Genomic DNA, 19837 nt, shown 5'->3' with positions numbered 1-19837 from the left:
CTACACATGTTGGTATTAAGATATAAGACAATAAATAATTTTTTTAAACAAATGATCTCACAATGACGCATTTAAGTGCAGGTTGCAGTAATGTGTTGCTGCTAATTATAGCTGGCCCAAATTTCCTGCCGCATTTAATTAAGCACAGCAGTCTCCTCTGACCTGATAAATGCACAACCTAAGTGGAAAGCACATTGTGTTACCAATAATTGTATATCCTGAAATATACTGATTAAAATACTTATCTGTTTAGATTCCCAATGAGGTACAGAATTAGAAATTGAAATGAGCAATGTGACAAATTATTAAAAGGTAGTAATTTAGCAATGAAGGGACTGTGATGAAAGCAGTCCCTGTAGTTAAAAATTATGTAAATATCACTGAAGTGTGAATAAATGTTAATTTAATCCACGGTTTGTTAATTCGCATTTGTGATTTAGAACCCTGTACTGTACATTTTAATTACCGTGTAGTACTCATGAGGACGTTTATCTGATTTCTAATCTGGTACAGTGGAGAGCAGTAAAAATGCTGCAACAATTTAAAATGGTTTATGATAACCCAGGGAGAACAGGTTCCATACAAGACTGAATTACCATATCACTGTACTTATAAGTATACTTGGAGAGAGATTCTCGCATGTTGTTGCACTTGTTGAAGTACAAGGACGTGCTATTTCAGTCCAATGCTTTGGCTTGTCCAAATTCCACTGCCAGGTTCATTTCAATTCACAATGAGGGAAGGGAGAAGGTCAAGAGTCCAGATCGGGTTAAAGAAGGTAAAATTATTTTTATTTGTCTTTGGGGAACTCAGGGACTACTCAGATATAAAAGTTCATCCTTCTGGGTCTAATTACCATTCACCATTGGATCATCAGGTCCTACTGTGGGCTTACACCAGCTCTTTTTAAAAATTCATTCATGAGACATGGGCTTCACTTGCTAGACTAGCATTGATTGCCCATCGCGATTGCCTTTGGGATGAGCTGCCTTCTTGAACTTCTGCATTTAATGTGGTATAGTTACACCCACAGTACTGTTTGGGAGGGAGTTCCAAGATTTTGACCCAGCGACAATGATATATTTCCAAGACAGATAAATCCCCGGGACCTGATGAAGTGTATCCCAGGACATTGTGAGAGGCTAGGGATGAAATTGCGGGTCCCCTAGCAGAGATATTTGAGTCATCGATAGTCACAGGTGAGGTGCCTGAAGATTGGAGGGTGGCAAATGTTGTGCCTGTGTTTAAGAAGGGTTGTAGGGAAAAGCCTAGGAACTACAGGCCAGTGAGGCTCACATCTGTAGTGGGTAAGTTGTTTGAAGGTATTTTGAGAGACAGGATCTACAGTCATTTAGAGATGCAAGGACTGATTAGGGACAGTCAACATGGCTTTGGGAGTGGAAAATCATGTCTCACAAATTTGATTGAGTTTTATGAAGGGGTAACCAAGAAGGTAGATGAGGGCAGTGCAGTTGATGTTGTCTACATGAACTTTAGCAAGGCCTTTGATAAGGTACCACATGGTAGGTTGTTGCATAAGGTTAAATCTCACGGGATCCAGGGTGAAGTAGCCAAATGGATACAAAATTGGCTTGATGACAGAAAACAGAGGGTGGTTGTAGAGGGTTGTTTTTCAAACTGGAGGCCTGTGACCAGCGGTGTGCCTCAGGGATTGGTGCTGGGTCTACTGTTATTTGTCATTTATATTAATGATTTGGATGAGAATTTAGTCATGGTTAGTAAGTTTGCAAATGACACCAATATTGGTGGCATAGCAGACAGTGAAGAAAGTTATCTAAGATTGCAATGGGATTTTGATCAATTAGGTCAGTGCGCTGACAAATGGCAAATGGAGTTCAATTTAGATAAATGCAAGGTGATGCATTTTAGTAGATCGAACCAGAGCAGGACTTACTCAGTTAATGATTGGGAGTTGGGGAGAGTTATAGAACAAAGAGATCTAGGGGTACAGGCTCATGGCTCCTTGAAAGTGGAGTCACAGGTGGACAGAGTGGTGAAGAAGGCATTCGGCATGCTTGGTTTCATTGGTCTGAACATTGAATACAGGAGTTGGGACGTCTTGTTGAAATTGTACAAGACATTGGTGAGGCCACACTTGGAATACTGTGTACAGTTCTAGTCGCCCTATTATAGAAAGGATATTATTATACGAGAAAGAGTGCAGAAAAAATTTACTAGGATGCTACCGGGCCTTGATGGTTTGAGTTATAAGGAGAGGCTGGATAGACTGGGACTTTTTTCTCTGGAGCATAGGAGGCTTAGGGGTGACCTTATAGAGGTCGATAAGATAATGAAGGGCATAGATCCGCGAGATAGTCAATATCTTTTCCCAAAGGTAGGGGAGTCTAAAACTAGAGGGCATAGTTTTAAGGGGAGAGATACAAAAGTGTCCAGAGGGGCAATTTTTTCACAAAGGGGGTGGTAAGCATCTGGAACAAGCTGCCAAACTTAGTAGGAGAGGCGGGTACAATTTTGTGTTTTAAAAAGCATTTAGACTGTTACACGAGTAAGATGGGTATAGAGAGATATGGGCCAAACGCGGGCAATTGGGAGTAGCTTCGGGGGTTAAAAAAAGGGGCGGCATTGACAAGTTGGGCCGAAGAGCCTGTTTCCATGCTGTAACCCTCTATGACTAAGACTCTAAGTCAGGATGCTGAGTGATTTGGTGGGGAAATTTCAGGAAGAGGTGCTCCATGTGTCTGCTGACCTTATCCTTCTAGATGGTAGAGGTTGGTGGGTTTGGGAAGTGTTGCCTAAGCAACCTTGGTGTGTTCCTGCTGTGCATCTTGTAGATGATACACAGGGCACCCACTGTGCGTTGGCGGTGGAGGAAGTGATTGTTTGTGGAATGGATGACAATCAAGCAGGCTGCTTTGCCTTGGATGGTGTCAAGCTTCCTGAGTGTTGTTGGAGCTGCACCCATCCAGGCAAGTGGAGAATATTTCATCACATTCCTGACTTGTGCCTTGTAGATGGCGAATAGGCTTTGGGGAATCAAGAGGTGAGTCACTTACTGCAGGACTCCTAGCCTCTGACCTGCTCTGGTATTTCTATGGTTAGTCCAGTTCAGTTTCTGGCTATTGGTAACCCCCAGGATGTTGATACTGGGGGATTCAGATGGAAAGAAGCAGCTACCCCTTTGGATGGAGTTTCCTTTGGGTTTACCAATAAAGCAGAAACTAGGTTAATCGGGATTTGTACTGAATTATGCTCCCCTCTGCTGTTGATCAACTTACGCTTCTGGCATTCCAGCAATTTTCTTCTGTGCGATTATTTTAAAGAACATTCATTTGTTCACACAACTTATTAAATAACAACAGCTTTATTTATTAGGCCTTAAAACTATTCAACTAATTGCCTTTCTTCTCTAGCCAATTGTTATCATCATACGTACAACAGCAACAATTTCTATTTATAAAGCACCACTGACATAATAAATTGTCCCAAGACCCTTCAGAGTGCTATAAAGCAAAATGTGACACAGAGCCACATAAGGATATTAAGCCAGATGACCAAACACATGTTAAAAGGAATGGGTTTTAGGGAGTGACTTAGAGGAGGAAAACAAAGTACAAAGGCAGAGAACTATAGGAGAGAGTTCCAGAGCTTACACTGTGGGCTTAAGCCGCTGAAGGCATTGTCACCAGTTTTGGAGTGACTAAAACTGGGGATGCAAGAGAGCCAGAATGAGATAAGCACAGTAGAGTTGTGGGGCTAGCGAGAGGAGATTAAAGAGATAGGGAGGTGAAAGACCATGGAGGGATTTTGAAACAAGGATGGGAAATTTAGAATCAAGATATTGCATGACCATGAGTGAATGTAGATCAATGAGCACAGGAATGATAGATGAATGGGAATTGGTGCAAGTTCCAGAGGTGGAAATGGATTTCCGTATTTATGGTGGGTACGTCTGGTTGGAAGCTCATCTCGGGGTCAACTATGATGCATGGTTCAGCCTCAGACAGTTTCCAGGGTGAGGGATGGAGTAAATAGCTCGAGATGGATTTTGTAAAGAAGAACAAAGCAAATGGCTTCAGTTTTTCCAATATTTAATTGGAGAAAATTGCTGTTCACCCAGTACTGGATGATAGGTAAGAAATGTGATAATTTAGTAAATGTGGAAGAAGTGAGAGGAATGGTGGTGCGGTAGAGCTAGGTGTCATCAGCATACATGTGGAAACAAGTAGTCTTTCTGAATGATGTCACCCAGGGACAGCAGGTAGATGAGAAAGAGTGGAAAAATGGTGTCTTTCGGGGACACCATAACTAATGTTGCAGGAGCAAGATGAGAAGACAGTACAAATGATACTTTGGCGACAGCTAGATTGATAAGAATGGGACTAGGTGCATTTAGTCCCACCCAACTGGATATCAATGGAGAGGCTTTCGAGGATGACAGTGTTGCCAACCGCATCACAGGTCAAGATGGATGAGGGTGCATTGCTTACCTTTGTCAAGGTCACACAAGATGTTGTCTGGGATTCTCCCAGCCCGCTGTGCTGCTCGAGTAATGCAGTGGGCTGGGAGACATCAGCGGCGGCCGTTTCATAGGATTCACGCTGGGTGCCCGGGCCTCCGCGCGTCTCCCAAGCTTGAGCATAATTAGCTGGAAATCTGCATTGAAATGAGCATGTCAATATGATTAGCCGGCCCGGGATGGTATTCTTTGGGCCCGTTAGTGTCTCCATCCAACGCTTCAAATTTACAGTAAAAAAAAGAGAAGAAAAAGACTTTGTAACCAAGCCACTATACTGAGGAAGGTAGGGCGGGTGGGGGGAAACTCTTCACAGGGCACTTTGTGGCTGCGGCTGAACACAGGCTTGGTTGGCCTGTTTCAGTAAGTATCAATAAGGCCTTTACTTCCTTCATTTGGCAATCAGCTGCCTGTAGGTGGATCATTCTGTTGCCTTACCCCTCCTGCCTCCAGAAATATGGGGGGGCGATTCTCCCATAAGTGCTGAATTGGTGAGAAAACTGTTCCAGATCACGACTGTTTTCTCACTTCAATTTCACACTCGAATCTCCCCATTCTGTGGACTGCAGAGGTCCTAGTCATGAATCTCATTATAAACCCTGGGGGCGGGGCCTATTCACACCAGAGTTTGACAGTTCTGGAACTCTGCGCATGCGCAATGGCCCCAATCTGTCAGACTCCCCGTTTGCTGGCCAGCCCAGGACCCCTGCAGTGCTGTCCCTCCATCTCCCCCCACGGCCCAATCGCGGCCCCGACCACAATTCCCAGGCCAGCCCTGAACCCCCCCCCCACCCTGATGTTCAGCCCAGCACCCCCCCCACCCCCCCCCCCGAAACAGTGATGATCCCCCCACCCCCTTACCTTGGCAGAGCCCTCCCCGCTGATCCCCCCGGGGTCAGGCCCCCCCTGGAGGCAGGATCCCCCCCCCCCGGCAGACCACCCCCACCCCCAGCCCGTCCCAACCTCTGCCCTCCCTCTGCCATGCAGAGTGGCAGTGGGATTCCCCACCCCCACCGATTGCCCCTTGGCCCCACCCATAATAGGCCCTGCCCTATTGGCACTGCCCGATGCCCGGTGGGCAGTGCCAAGGTGTCCCCTGGGCATGGGCACTTTGCTCCTTGGGCAGGTTGACATTGCCAGGGTGCCCATGCCTAGAGGGCACCACCCTTCCACCGCCCGACCCCCTGGGGGGCCCCGATTGCCCACCCCTTCATTTCGCCGGTGTCTCCTGCTAGTTCCCCGAACGTGGGGAGCTACTCTAAGTCCCGCCGGAATGAAGTACTCCTGGCGGGGTGGGAGATTCAATCAGGAACGGAAAGTTCCCGATAACAACACTTAAAATACATTTAAAACATATTAAAAAAAGATTCAAATCACTTACCTGTCTTCCCGCCGGTTTCCAGCGTGGTCTGGTCTCTGATTGTTCTCTGGCTCTGGGAGATGTGCATGCATTCCTGACATATGCGCAAATCCCGGAACAAGGCCGGCAACGCGCATCTCCCACCCTGACCCACCAGAAAAGCTGAGGGTCACGATGGGAGAAATCGCCCCTATGGTCTGCAGAGGGGATGGAGCTCGCAAACTGAACACAGGTCGATGCACAAATTTCACACCTGCCCCCTTCCTTTTCTGCCTCCAGCTGGGGACAAAAACTCCTGCCCTTGGAGTTGCAGGAAAGGTGGACATGGATTTGGGACGAGGCAACAGCAAGATCAATAACTTTAGAGCAAAAACTGAAGTTGGAAATTGGACAATGTTTCTCGAGAAAATAAACTTAGACTCTCGAACGTGACAGGAACATTCCCCTGGCATAGCAAGTCATAAGCCTGTTATAACAAGCCTTTTTAATTACCGTTGTTATGTTACATGCTTGTGTACACAGTCGGAAACACATTATCATATGAGAAACAAGAGTTGCTACAACTGGGCACTCATTAATAACATTAACCTAAATTGCATCGTGTTGATGCTATTTAGCAGTACCTCAGTAAATTGGCATATTTTCATTCCTTATTCAGGGATGATGGGGGCGATTCTCCCAAAAAAAGTCTCAGTGTTAAATTCACGTAAAAACTGGAGTAAATCACGCTGTTATTTTCAGCAGGAGTTTGAAAATGAATCTCCCACAGTCTGTGCACTGCAGAGGGCCATCTCACGGAAAATCTGTGAGCGGGGCCTATTCCTGCTGAGGAGGCTGAAATCAGCGTGCTGAGCAGGCCCCAATCTCTGGGAGATCGGTAAACAGCTCTCCCCAGCATAGAAACCGCTGGCCTCAACAGCCATTGCTGGCCTCTCAGCCCCCCTTCCCCCACATAAGAACATCGCTGGCCTCCCCATCCCCCACTGACCCAGACATCGCTGGCCTCCCCATCCCCCACTGACCCAGACATCGCTGGTCTCCCCATCCCCCACTGACCCAGACATCGCTGGTCTCCCCATCCCCCCACTGACCCAAACATCGCTGGTCTCCCCATCCCCCACTGACCCAGACATCGCTGGTCTCCCCATCCCCCACTGACCCAGACATCGCTGGTCTCCCCATCCCCCCACTGACCCAGACATCGCTGGTCTCCCCATCCCCCACTGACCCAGACATCGCTGGTCTCCCCATCCCCCACTGACCCAGACATCGCTGGTCTCCCCATCCCCCACTGACCCAGACATCGCTGGTCTCCCCATCACCCACTGACCCAGACATCACTGGCCTCCCGGCCTCCACATACCCCACTGACCTGGAGAGCGCTGGCCTCGTTGGGCCTCTTCATCCCCCCACACCATCCCCCCTTCACACACAGAGCATTGTGCTACCATGCAGACCCCTACCTGCAAGCATTCCCCCTCGTTGAGTGAGGGCCTTGAGCATCACCCCCCTTGGACTCAGTACCTTGTTGAGTTCACCCAATCAGCACCTTTGGAGATGGCTCACCCTCCATTAAAACCAGGTTGCCTGTGCATTATTCACCATGAAATCTATCTAACGGGTCCATAACTGCTCCAAACTGACTGCAACTAGACTCCCTTAACAAGCCAGAGGTGTATATAAGCTGCAATAATGGACACACAGCCAGTCACACCAGGAAGATGGCCCCCAAGAAATGTGGTCCCAGATTTCCTGACAGCGACCAGGCCCGCCTGCTGGACGCAGTGGAGGAGAGGCGCCAGCTGCTGTACCCCATTCAGGGCCATCGTCCAAGGGGTTGCACAGCAAGCACATTATGGGAGGTAGTGGCATCTGCTGTGAATGCCAGGACTCTGACCCCTCGGTCCGGAGAACAGTACCGCAAGAAAATGAACAACTTTCTTCGGGCAGCAAGGGTGAGTGCGCAACCCATTCTGAAACCTGTACATGTGCTGTGTTTACAATGTCAAACCATCCCCAGACACCTCAAGGGCAGCCACCAACTGCACCCACCCCCACCCATCCCCACCCAGTACTGCTTCCAGCCCCTGTGGCACCCTCCAATCAGCACCCCCAAGTGAGGACCCATTTTCCCGAAACGAGCTCCCCAACCCTGACACACATTGCACCCCATGCCCTTCCATACATCATGCTTTCCATCCCCCTTGGGAAAAAACCGCACATAACCGCCGTGAGAGGGAAAAGACTGGTGGGGGTGTTCCTGAGCTGCGGCTGCTGACCGGTTGTGAGCAGCAAGTCCTGGAGCTGGCAGTGGGGGTGACGTGCCTAGAATGGTGACTGACAGCCAGGCCGGCGTTCGGCATACAGGTGAGCATGAGCTGAACCCTATTCATAAACCTTCTTTGAAGGTGTGAGGGCTACTTTCCCTCCCTTCCCCTAATGTGTGTTCTTTGTTACATTGCTGGACCCTGATGCACCAGGCCCTTCTGGTGTCACTGCCCCCGCTGCTGCTCCTGAACCAACACCCCTGGGCATCTTGGACGACATCTCGGAGGGAGGCCCTGAAGAATCCTCCGAGGATCAGTGAATCGACACAGGCGTCTACCACACAACCCACCAAGGCAGAGACTATCACGACAGTGGGCCATGTTAGTGCTGAGGCTTCTGGGTCAATGGTGAGCAGATCTCAGCTGCTGATGCACATTGGGTACAGATGGCACATCCGAGGGCTCGGGCACACAAAAGTCTACTGGAGGCGAGGATTCAGCTGTCCCCAAGCCAGATGCCGGGCCTCTGGTTTTGTTCCTCCCAAGGCTGGTGGAGATACATCAGGAAGCCCGGGGAGTTGTGGAAGGGCTGTCAGCAACCATGCTGCGACTGCAAGGCTGTTTAGGGGAGTCAAATAGAGTGTTGTTGCAGGAGGCGGTGCTGACACAGTGTGAGACCCACGCCAATACTGCAAGGGTGGTGACCGCAGAGGAAAGTCTGGCTCAGGGGTCGGTCCTCATGGGTGACAGGGTCCAGGCCATCCTGGAGACACAGCGGACCAGGGCAGAGACATAGCAGGCCACAGCCAAGGGTGTCACCGGCATTTTTGAGGCACATCGGTCTGTGACCACGGGTGTCGGGGGTATGTTGGAGACACTGCTGGCCATGGCGGGGACTCTTGCTGGGATTCTGGAGACATAGTAGGCCGTGGCTGTGAGCCTCGACAACTTAGCCTCGTCTCACAGGGCTAATGCTGAGGGGCTCCAGAGCCTGGCTCACTCACATAACGCTGTAACGGAGGAACTCCGGAGCCTGGCCCAGTCTCAGAGGGCCAGGGCTGAGGGATCACAGACCATGGGCGGACGCATCTGAGCCTCCAGGACTGGCAGAGCCAGGTGACGCTGGAACTTCTGAAGCTCAGTCCTGCTACCCTGCTATCCCCTGGAGTGTTCCCAGGGCCTATGGGCACCCTGAGGAAGGAGGAAGGGCTAGAGCCCATGCCAGGGCCTGCCACCTAGGAGACTCCAGACGTCCCAAGACCTTCCAATTGTCCCCTTCCTCACATGGGGCATCTCAGGGCCAACTGGATGAACAGGGTGGCACAGAAACATCAGTGTCATCCACAACTCGGCCAGGGCCCTCCAGGTCTCGGCCCTCTAGGGGATGCCCGCCAAGGGCATCACAGGCAACGGGGCGTGGATCCACTGCCAGCCCAGGCCCATTAACGTATTGTGGTGTTTTTGGAAGTCAGGCTCTGCGAAGAGCTCAGGGATGTCCGACCGCCTCAGAGCATAGCTGTCATGGACACTCCCTGGTGACATGCACAGATCTGCATGAAGTTCGTCTGATGGTCACGTACAATTTGAACATTCAGGGAGTGGAACCCCTTCCTGTTAATGAAAGGTTGCCCCTCGCCGTGCAAGGACTGCAGGGTGATGTGTGTCCTATCCACTGCCCCCTGAACATGGGCATCCTGGCAATGGTGGCGAAGCCTGCAGCCCGGGCCTCCTGCTGACCCTGTCCAACATCAAAATTGATGTAATGTCCTGCCCGGGCGTACAAGGCATCTGTGACCTGACGAACGCATCTATGGATTGAGGCCTGCAAGATTCTACAGAGGTCGCTACCAGGTGCCTGAAACGACCCTGTTGCATAGAAGTTAAATGCCACCGTCACCTTTACTTCTACTGGGAGAAGGTGGCCTCCGCTCCCTGAGGTGCCAGGTGTGCGAGTACCTCACACAAGTGCTCGACCGTGTCCTTGGTTAGTCTGAGCCGGCAACGGCACATGGCCTCCGATAGGCCCTCAAATGACCTCCTGGTCCAGTACCACTTTGCCTCTGCATCCTCCTTCTCCTGGCCCACCCTTTCAGGAGATTGCTCTCCCACTTCATGGGCATCACAGGAGGCCCCTACCCTCCTTCCTGAGGGCCTGCCACTAGCAACTCCTCGAGTGGCCTCCCTACACCCTCCACCTTCTGAGGCACCTCACCCTCCTGTGATGGCCACCCTGTAGCCATCTCTAGATCAATAAGACCGAAATCCATTCTGCACGGTGGGGGTTAGAGAGCGAGAGATTGGTAGATTCATGTCATTGCTTGCATCTACTCCAGCACCACCCCTCCCCCCTGCCCCCTCCCTGGGTCCAGTACTCCCACTTGTGGATGCTGGCAACACAACACAATCTGTGGTGCCATGAGTCACTTGATTAGGTTGCCAGCCATTGGCATCGTGAACATGGCAGGCAGGGAGAGCATACAGGTCGGTGTGTGGGCATGGCCATTGCGCTCCTTAAGCCATTGCCATGAGTGCAACTACAGCATTCTCTTCCAGGCATGTGTTGCAGGTCAGGGACACGGGACAGGGACAAACTCCTAATTATCACAAGATGGGTTCCCATTCACTGCAGAGTATAAGCAGTATGAGTGTCTGTGTTAATCTGAGCACCCCTGCTTGGAGCACTTGCTACTTGAACTGATCAGCCCTCAAACAGCACATGGTGCACTTCCCACCCCCGTCCCACCCACTTCCCTAAAACCCCAGCACTCAGTCCAATCCCTCACCACACCCCACAGCCAGAACAATGGAACAGCCCAGTGGCTGTGGACAGCAGCCTGACCAGCACTCAGTAAAGGACCCCATCCCAACCCACAGAGATGACACGGAACATCCCTAGGCATTCCTCACACCAAGCAGAAATTTCCCTGGCCCTGCCTCCAACCTCCCTGCAGTCTGGAGGCTGCAGCCCCATAAAACATACCTCCTTATTCCCGCCAGGTCTTGACTTTTATATCGTAGTTGTAAACCCCACCAGTGTGACGTCACGCCAGAGAGAGGGGAAATGCTAGCAAGGGTGGAGATTCTAGTTGCAGACCCGCTAATGACATGCTAAGGTATGTTAACGAATGCAAATCGCCGCGACGCTGATTTTCAGCATGGATCCGTCGACGCTACAAAATCAACGCAGCGGGATGGGAGAATCGCCCCCGCTATTCCACTCCCACTTGGCACTGTGTCATTAAACTTTGGTTTATGTTGTCTCCAAATGTTTCAATGGACATGTGTTGGGAATACATGAAACTATCATTGCTCAATGGCACAAATCTCATTATCATATACATTTGGCAGCAGGTTTTTGCTGCTTTACAAATTACAATGTCGTATTGTTTCAAACTGCATTGACTGACCTTCTAGTGAGAGTTTACAGCAATTTTATTTTCACCATTTTGATTTAGAGTTTGTTCTTTGTGATTGTCCCTTTCAAATTTTCTCAGTAAGGATTTCAGCTGAACAGCTAATACCCAGCTGTGTGGCCAATGGTGCTATTATTTTACTGAGCTGCTATTATGAACAGTTTACAGGAAGCACTTCATCTTTTAACACATTAATAACCCATAGTTTGGGGTTCATAATGGTGGTGAAACTGTCAGTGCACTCCATCATTACTGACTAAAAATGAAAGCAATCTCTGGTGTTCACACATCAATTTATTTGGTTTTGATTTAAGCCTTTTTTTCCAACTTAACTTCTCTGCCACTACCATTAGATCCACATTGCCTGACATACTATTGTTTTGGCGGTGGCATGGTGGCATGATGGCACAATGGTTAGCACTGCTGCCTCACAGTGCCAGGGATCCAGGTTCGATTCCCGGCTTAGATCACTGTCTATGTGGAGTTTGTACATTCTCCCCATGTCTGCGTGGGTTTCCTCCAGGTGCTCCAGTTTCCTCCCATGGTGCAAAGATGTGTGGGTTGGGTGGATTGGCCGTGCTAAATTGCCCCGTAGTGTCAGGGGGACTAGCTAGGGTAAATGTGTGGGGATAGAAACTGGGTGGGATTGTGGTCGGTGCAGACTAGATGGGCCGAATGGCCTCCTTCTGCACTGTAGGATTCTATGACTCTATGATGGGGCAACAGCAACATTAAACAATTAAATCATTGGAAAAGAAAATAGGGCAGCATACATAATAGGTGGCCAATCCAACCTCACCTGGTATTACGATTATTCAAGATGGTGCTGGAGTGAGGCGACTTCTTGCAAGCTGTGCCCAGCACACCATCTAATTCTAACTTTTACTCTTGTTCTATGCTTGTAAAACTGTATTCTTACTCTTTTAAACTTTCTCACAATGCTATAACTGTAACACTGCATTCTGCACCCTCTCCTTCTCTATGAACGGTATGCTTTGTCTGTATAGCGCACAAGAAACAATACTTTTCACTATATACGAATACATTTGGCAATAATAAATCAAATCAAATCACATCAGCAAATCAAATCAAATCAAACGACCCTGCAAAAGTGCACAGGTCCTGAAGTGGGACTTGATCCCTCAACTTTCTGACAGGGAGACCAAAGAACTGAGGCAACCCCATCACATTGGGTTGCTGAATGAAATCAAAATGAAGACTAATATCTTAAAGTTGGAATCAGCCTGTTTAAAAATAACATTTGCTGATGAGCTATTATGAAGTGAGGGAGTATTGCGTGAGTGGACACAATGCAATGTGTTGCATTGGTGTTGTCACAAAGGATCACTAAAATCAGAATTTTGAAGAATTATTTTATTTAGATGTGAATGTAATTGTATAACTGTTTTTGTGTGTTTCATATTTGCATTTACATTTCTTGCAGTTGCTGGATAAGCGTCGAAACACATCTGCTTTACATAGTACATGCTCCAATTGTTGCAGCTCTCTTGGTAAGGATTTCAGCTGAACAGCTAATGCCCGGTTATGTGGCCAAATGTGCTAGTATTTTACTGAGCTACTATTATGAACAGTTTACAGGAAGCACTTCATCTTTTAACACATTAATAACCCATGGTTTGTGATTCATAATGGTGGTGAAACTATCGGTGCATTCCTGAGTCAAAGTGACAACAGCCTCTGGTGTTCACACACAAGTTGTTGTCAGGGATATCCATGTTCCTCTGCAGAGTGGTCAATTCCAATCTTTGCTCCCCTGAATCGGTGATTTGATAAAAATTACAGCTTTTTACATGTTACTTGCACTGTAATAACCATTGAAATTGGCAAGCTTTGTTGAATGAGATGCAACTGAGCTTTTAATATTCTGCCATAACTACTGATGAATAATCCTTCTGACTCTGAAAACTCTAATATCATGGGTGGGATTCTCCGATCTCGTCTGTGGTCACCCAGCTGCCAGTGAGAACAGAGAATTTGACACTCCAGCCAAAACCTCATTCATTTCAGCGGCATCGGAGAATCCCAGCCGTAGATGAGGTCGGAGGTTTCTGGCATGTAAGTGTGGTCATAAGAACACTTAAAGGTTCCATAATTTTAAACATCATATTTTAAGTATATTTATGATATTTCAACCTCTACCTTAATCCCGTGTGTGTGCCCAAGTTTTATTTCACTTTCTATAAAATGTCCTTAAACGTGAATTTTAATCCTGAATCTTTACTTCCTGTTTTGCAATCTGTAAGAATTCTTTAGTCGGTGAGTCTGATCAGCTTGCCTGCTGCTTGCTTTGTTGCGATGTTCCATTTTAAACTGGGGTGATATCTTTGCCATCCACACCCACTCACTCCTGCCCCACCCCACCACCTCTGCCATAAATGTTCAAAACAGCCCACCCTCACTTGACCAGATTACTCACAGCCATCTAACAGCCATCAAGATCTTAGGGCAAATTCTCCGACCTCGCTGGCAGCTGGGATTCTCCTGTCCCGCTGCAGTGAATGAATATTTGGCTGAGCGCCAGATTCTCCATCCTTGCCGGTAGCGCCAGCAGTGCCTAACCAACCGGAGAATTCCAGCCTTAATTGGATTGAGGTGGACCTGCTGCACCCACAATCTTGAAGGAAGTCCTACCTCCAAGAAGTGATGGCCAATCAAATGGCTAGGCAGCTCTCTGAACCCAGCAGATCCTCCAAACCTCACTGCTGGGACTGCAGTAGCTCCACAAGGAGGCATGCAGTTCTTGAAGGTGCAATCCAAGCTAAGTCTGGGGTCTCGCCATGTTAACAGGCCATGGTGACTGGGGTGAGGGGTTGGGGTGGACAGGGCAGTTTGGAGGTGAAACACATTGGGGTACCCTCCAATGGGTAGAAAGGGTGCAGAAGTGTGGCACCCCATTGCCTGTCACCAGCCTGTCCAGTAAAACATGGCAGGCTGGATACTTGGCACCAGTCTCCCTCCCCAATGGGTAAAATTCCAGTAGTGGAGGGCGGAGGCCCTTATGCAGCAATTAATTGGCCGAATTGAGGTCTGTACTGGACTGGATCTCCCAATATTTCCCCACTGTGTGTAGAACTAAAATTGGGAATTGGATGAGGAGCAGTTAGGTAGGGGCCACAAACGGTGCCCTTGGTATGTTGCCCAATTTTACACCCCACCTCCCCCCCGCCCGCTTGTCATCCTGCTCTGGAGTCCCATAAAATCAAGCCCAAAATATGTCACCAGTTGCAAAGTTGTGTTCGAATGGAGGAAATCAGCATTGAAATTTCAAGGTCAGTAGCCTTTCAGCACTGACCACAAACTGCAGATCAGTATGTTATTGACATTGCTGTATAATTACATTAATAAATAAAAGTCAATATTAATAGCTCCATAGTTGCTACAAGTAGATCTTGAGCCAGAGTTATGTAGTTTTTAAATCGTTTTTGGCCTTACAAATCAATGGTGTGGTACAACCCCGACTAAGTGCCAAGATGATCTGCTGCTAACTCCACTCAGGTGAAGGAGAGGTCTCTTCATTTAAGTACTAATTCCGGGTATCTCTGCCACTAAGAGCGCATCTGTGGTGTCGACCATTGGCATTAGGCTGGCAAGACTTGACAACGGTGTCGGGGTTTTCTGACCAATTTAAAGAGACTCTACCCCTCGCACCATCTCTGCCTACACCGATGGCTCTGTTTGGAAGGGGCAGAGGTTCTGCCACAATAGCTTATGTGACCATCAGGCACAAAGAATTATCAGATCCCAGCCTAGCTTCTGTCCATTTAGGCTGATTCTCACTAAGTTATGGTGGAGTTCACAGAAGTACCATACATTGACTGCGCCAATTTATCTGTTCCCTTAAATATCTGTGATATTTTTACAATCGGACTACTATTTCAAATTGAAAATAAATAAAGGAATCCTTTGATAAAATGCATTATCGATATTGATAGCACTTCCAGTCCAGCTAATTCAATAAACCATGTTGTGGTGCTTTATATTTCCCACTTAAAGGAAGTTGTAGTCTTTTATATTTCCCACAACAAGTATACTTTTTTTTAAAAGTCCTTTTAAAACTTTGTGGCTTCCGCCCATAAACGTTGCAATATATTTTAGAAAGTGCATCATGTTAGTATAACAAGGATCATTTCCAAGTTTGCACGACTGGCATGAATATTTACTCACTGGCAGCATCTGTCAGAAATGCAAGCATTCGGTTCCAAAAGTTTTCCAGTCTTTACATGGAAAATGATGAGCATTGTGCACTTGAATTTCTCTCTGTGAGTTGCCAGTAGGTGAAGCTCACTGCCAGAAACTCAGATTTGACTCATTTGCCCCTTTGGAATCTGTGTTAGAACTTAACCTAAACTTAAAAGGGCCTTATGTGCTGACTATAGTGATTTTGTGTTACATGAACTTGGATGGCCTCAGCTGATTCTTAGTGGATAACATGAATATTTTAAAAACACAATGGACATTTTAGAATATCTACTTCAGAGACAGCATGAAACAAAGGATTCTGGAATGATGAGCTGTGAAATAGTCTGTCCATCAGAGCATTTGACCTCATGCACATTCTGAAAATCCCATTAGAAGGCTGCAGATAGGCTGCTAAATTCAATTAGAATCATAGAATGGTTATAACACAGAAAAAAACATTTCTCCCAAGTGTCTGCGCTGGCCCTCGAAAGCAGTAATTTTCCTAGCGCCATTTCCCTGCCATTTTCCTGTAACCTGGTTTCTTTCCAGATAATGATCCAATTGCCCTTCGGAAAGCCTCAATTGACACTATCCTCCCAACAGGTGGAGAAGGTGGTGAAGAAGGCATATGGTATGCTTGCCTTTATAGGACAGGGTATAGAGTATAAAAGCTGGAGTCTGATGATGCAGCTGTATAGAACGCTGGTTAGGCCACATTTGGAGTACTGCGTCCAGTTCTGGTCGCCGCACTACCAGAAGGACGTGGAGGCATTAGAGAGAGTGCAGGGAAGGTTTACCAGGATGTTGCCTGGTATGGAGGGTCTTAGCTATGAGGAGAGATTGGGTAAACTGGGGTTGTTCTCCCTGGAAAGACGGAGAATGAGGGGAGATCTAATAGAGGTGTACAAGATTATGAAGGGGCTAGATAGGGTGAACGGTGGGAAGCTTTTTGCCAGATCAGAAGTGACGATCACGAGGGGTCACGGGCTCAAGGTGAGAGGGGCGAAGTATAACTCAGGTATTAGAGGATATTTTTTACACAGAGGGTGGTGGGGGCCTGGAATGCGCTGCCAAGTAGGGTGGTGGAGGCAGACACGCTGACATCGTTTAAGACTTACCTGGATAGTCACATGAGCAGCCTAGGAATGGAGGGATACAAACGATTGGTCTAGTTGGACCAAGGAGCGGCACAGGTTTAGAGGGCCGAAGGGCCTGTTTCCTGTGCTGTACTGTTCTTTGTTCTTTGTAATTCTTCTCAACTCTCTTTACCCTTTGACACAACCACGTCATCCTACTCAAACGGTTCCAATTTCCAGATGGGTGGGACTGCCTTCACCTTGTCCACCCTTACCTATCCAGTCATAGCTGAATCATCTTTAGCAATGTCTTCTCTTCATATTTCAATACCCTTTTCATTCCTCAGAGATCTACCTCTGGCCCGTACATCTTTCCTATCTTTCCTTTGCCACCATAAATTGCAGAGATGAGGCCAAGTTCCACATGCACACTGATGATGCCCAACTGTACTTCTCGTCCGCCTTTCTTGACCCCTCTCATTTTTCTGTGTTGTCAATCTGCTTGATTCATTCATGGGATTTGGGTGTCACTGACAGGCATTTACTGCCGAACCCTTATCATTAAGAAATTGGTGGTGAGCTGCCTTTTTCAACCATTGAGATGGTCCATAATGTGAAAGAACTCCTACAGTGCTGTTGGATAGGGAGTTCCAGGATTTGTCCCAGCAATGACGAAGGAAAGGAGATGTATTTCCAAGTCAGGATAGTGAGCGACTTGGAGGGGAATTTAGTCGTGGGGTTCCTATGTATCCATTACCCTTGTCCTCCTAGGTGGTAAAGGGTGCAAGTTTGAAAAGTCCTGTTGAGGTAGCCTTGACAAGTTACTCAGTGCATCTTGTAGATGATACATCTGATATGATGGGTTTGTCTCAGGATTCGTTAGCTTAATAACCTAGAAACAATCTCGCTGGAGGTAATGGTTTTTGTTCAAGAATCATTTATTTAGATGCTAATTATTTACACAGGTTAACTAAGACTAACATATAGAGCAAGCTGCCCTCTGAGATGTTACTCAGACATTCTCATTATATTAACGACTTGGATACAGGGATAGAAGGCTCGACAGCCAAATTTGCAGATAACACAAAAATAGCTGGGACAGTAAATTGCAATGGCGAAAAAAGAGGATTACAAATGGATATAGATAGGTTAGGCAGATGGAGTTTACATGGATAAGTATGAGGTCATGTATTTTGGTTGGAAAAATGGGAAGGTGACTTATTATCTAAATGGGGAGAGACTTCGGAGTGCTCCAGTGCAGAGGGATCTGGGTGTCCTCGTTCATGAGTCACAGTAGATGTGGAGCGGATGCTTCCTCTTGTGGGGCATTACAGGACAAGAGGTCACAGTCTTAGGGTAAGGGGACCAAATTTAAAACAGAGTTGAGGAGAAACTACTTCTCCCAAAGGGTTGTGAATCTCTGGAATTCGCTAATCCAAAGTGTGGTGGATGCTGGGACAGGAGAGGTTAGACAGATTTTTAATTGGTAATGGGTTGAAGGAAAATGGGGATGAGAAGCATATTAGCCATGATTGAATGGCGGAGCAGACTCGATGGGTTGTATGGTCTAATTCTGCTCCTATATCTGATGAGGTTATGACTGACATCACTGTGACTTAGCTTCTTTTGCACATGCTTAGTGGATTCTTATTAGAGTTAACCCTTTATTCTGTGGTACACAGTGGTTACAATATAATGGTGGTAAAGGGAGTGAATGTTTAAGGCAGTAGATCGAATTTTTCCAGCATTTTTTACTTGTCCTGGATACAGCAATGATGTTAGAGCTGCACTTGTTGAGGCAAGTGGAGAATACTTCATTACAAACTATGCCTCGTACATGATGGGCGGGCACGAGGGAGTCCGGAGATGAGCTCCTTGCTGCTGAATTCCAAGACTTCGGTCTGCTCTTCCAGCTACGTATTTATATAGCTGGTTCAGTTAATTTCTGGTCAATGGTAACCCCCAGGACATTGATATTGGGGATTCAGCAATGGTAATGTCTTTGAATATCAAGGTGGAATTGCTAGATTCTATCTTATTGGAGACGGTTATTGCTTGTCACCTGTAAGTGACACCTCAAGTCCCTTTACTCCTTCAACCAAATTCTTTATATCTATGCCTCCAGTTAGTTACCTTTCTGGAAGTAGGTTTCTCCTTTCTGCTCTATCAAGACCTCTCATAATTTTATAAACCTCATCTAAATTTCCCCCCAGCCTTCTCTGTCCAAAATTAATAACCTTAGTCTATCCAATCTTTCCTCAGAGCTAAAGTTCTCTGTCCCTGGCAATACCCATGTAAATCTCTACTCTACCCCCTCAGTGGCGATCATTTCCTTCCTGTGATACGGTGACTTATCTTTATATTTTAATTAGGCAAAGGCCAAAATTACCTTTCTGATGAAAATAGGCTTCATTTTTCCCACTACTAATGACTCACTGGTGAAACAAGATTATTAGAGATTGCATGCTGCCAAGCTACATGTTCCTGTAGTTTAATTACATATTATTGCTCTTCTCCCATTTTCAGTAAAAGGAATTTTGCCTTCTGTCTTTCCCAATTCTGAAACTTTTTGATTTTCAAATGTCAGCATATACAAATAAGGTGGGATTCTCTGACCTCCCCGCAGTGTGTTTCTCACAGCAGGAAAAGTGCGCCAAAGGCTAGCAGCAGGATCTTCTGGTCCCACCAATGTCATTGGGAATTGCTATTGAGTCCACCCCACGCCGCCGAGAAACCCATGGCGGGGGTGCATCATCAGTGGGACCAGAAGATCCCACCAGTTTGAGCAGCTGGAAAGTTCCGGCCATAATCTCAGTTCAGATTCTACTGTGGGTGAGCTAAACTTTTCCTGAATTACACTATAATAGAAAAAATATGTTCAGAAGGAAGGATGTTGGTTAGGATTCTGCTGCTTCATTCTATCTCCATATCAAGCTATTAATCCAGATTAAAATCTAATTTCTGTGCTATTTTAATCCAGTTGATCCTAATTGTGTTGGTTGTTGAACAAGTCTGTACAAATATTT

At 47.1% G+C, this 19837-nt stretch overlaps 1 protein-coding gene across 1 annotated transcript in view; it reads left to right on the top strand.

Moving 5' to 3' along the window:
- calcr (calcitonin receptor) overlaps window positions 1–19837 on the top strand; it is a 304999-nt gene that overhangs the window by 266869 nt on the left and 18293 nt on the right. The window contains exon 13 of the mRNA XM_078237649.1: window positions 12980–13046. Within this exon, the coding sequence (XP_078093775.1) occupies window positions 12980–13046 (67 nt within the window). The remainder of the gene's footprint in view (window positions 1–12979; window positions 13047–19837) is intronic.

The sequence above is a fragment of the Mustelus asterias genome, chromosome 2 (assembly GCF_964213995.1).
Source record: "Mustelus asterias chromosome 2, sMusAst1.hap1.1, whole genome shotgun sequence".
NCBI classification, from domain to species: domain Eukaryota; kingdom Metazoa; phylum Chordata; class Chondrichthyes; order Carcharhiniformes; family Triakidae; genus Mustelus; species Mustelus asterias.
This window is presented reverse-complemented; position numbering and strand designations above follow the sequence as displayed.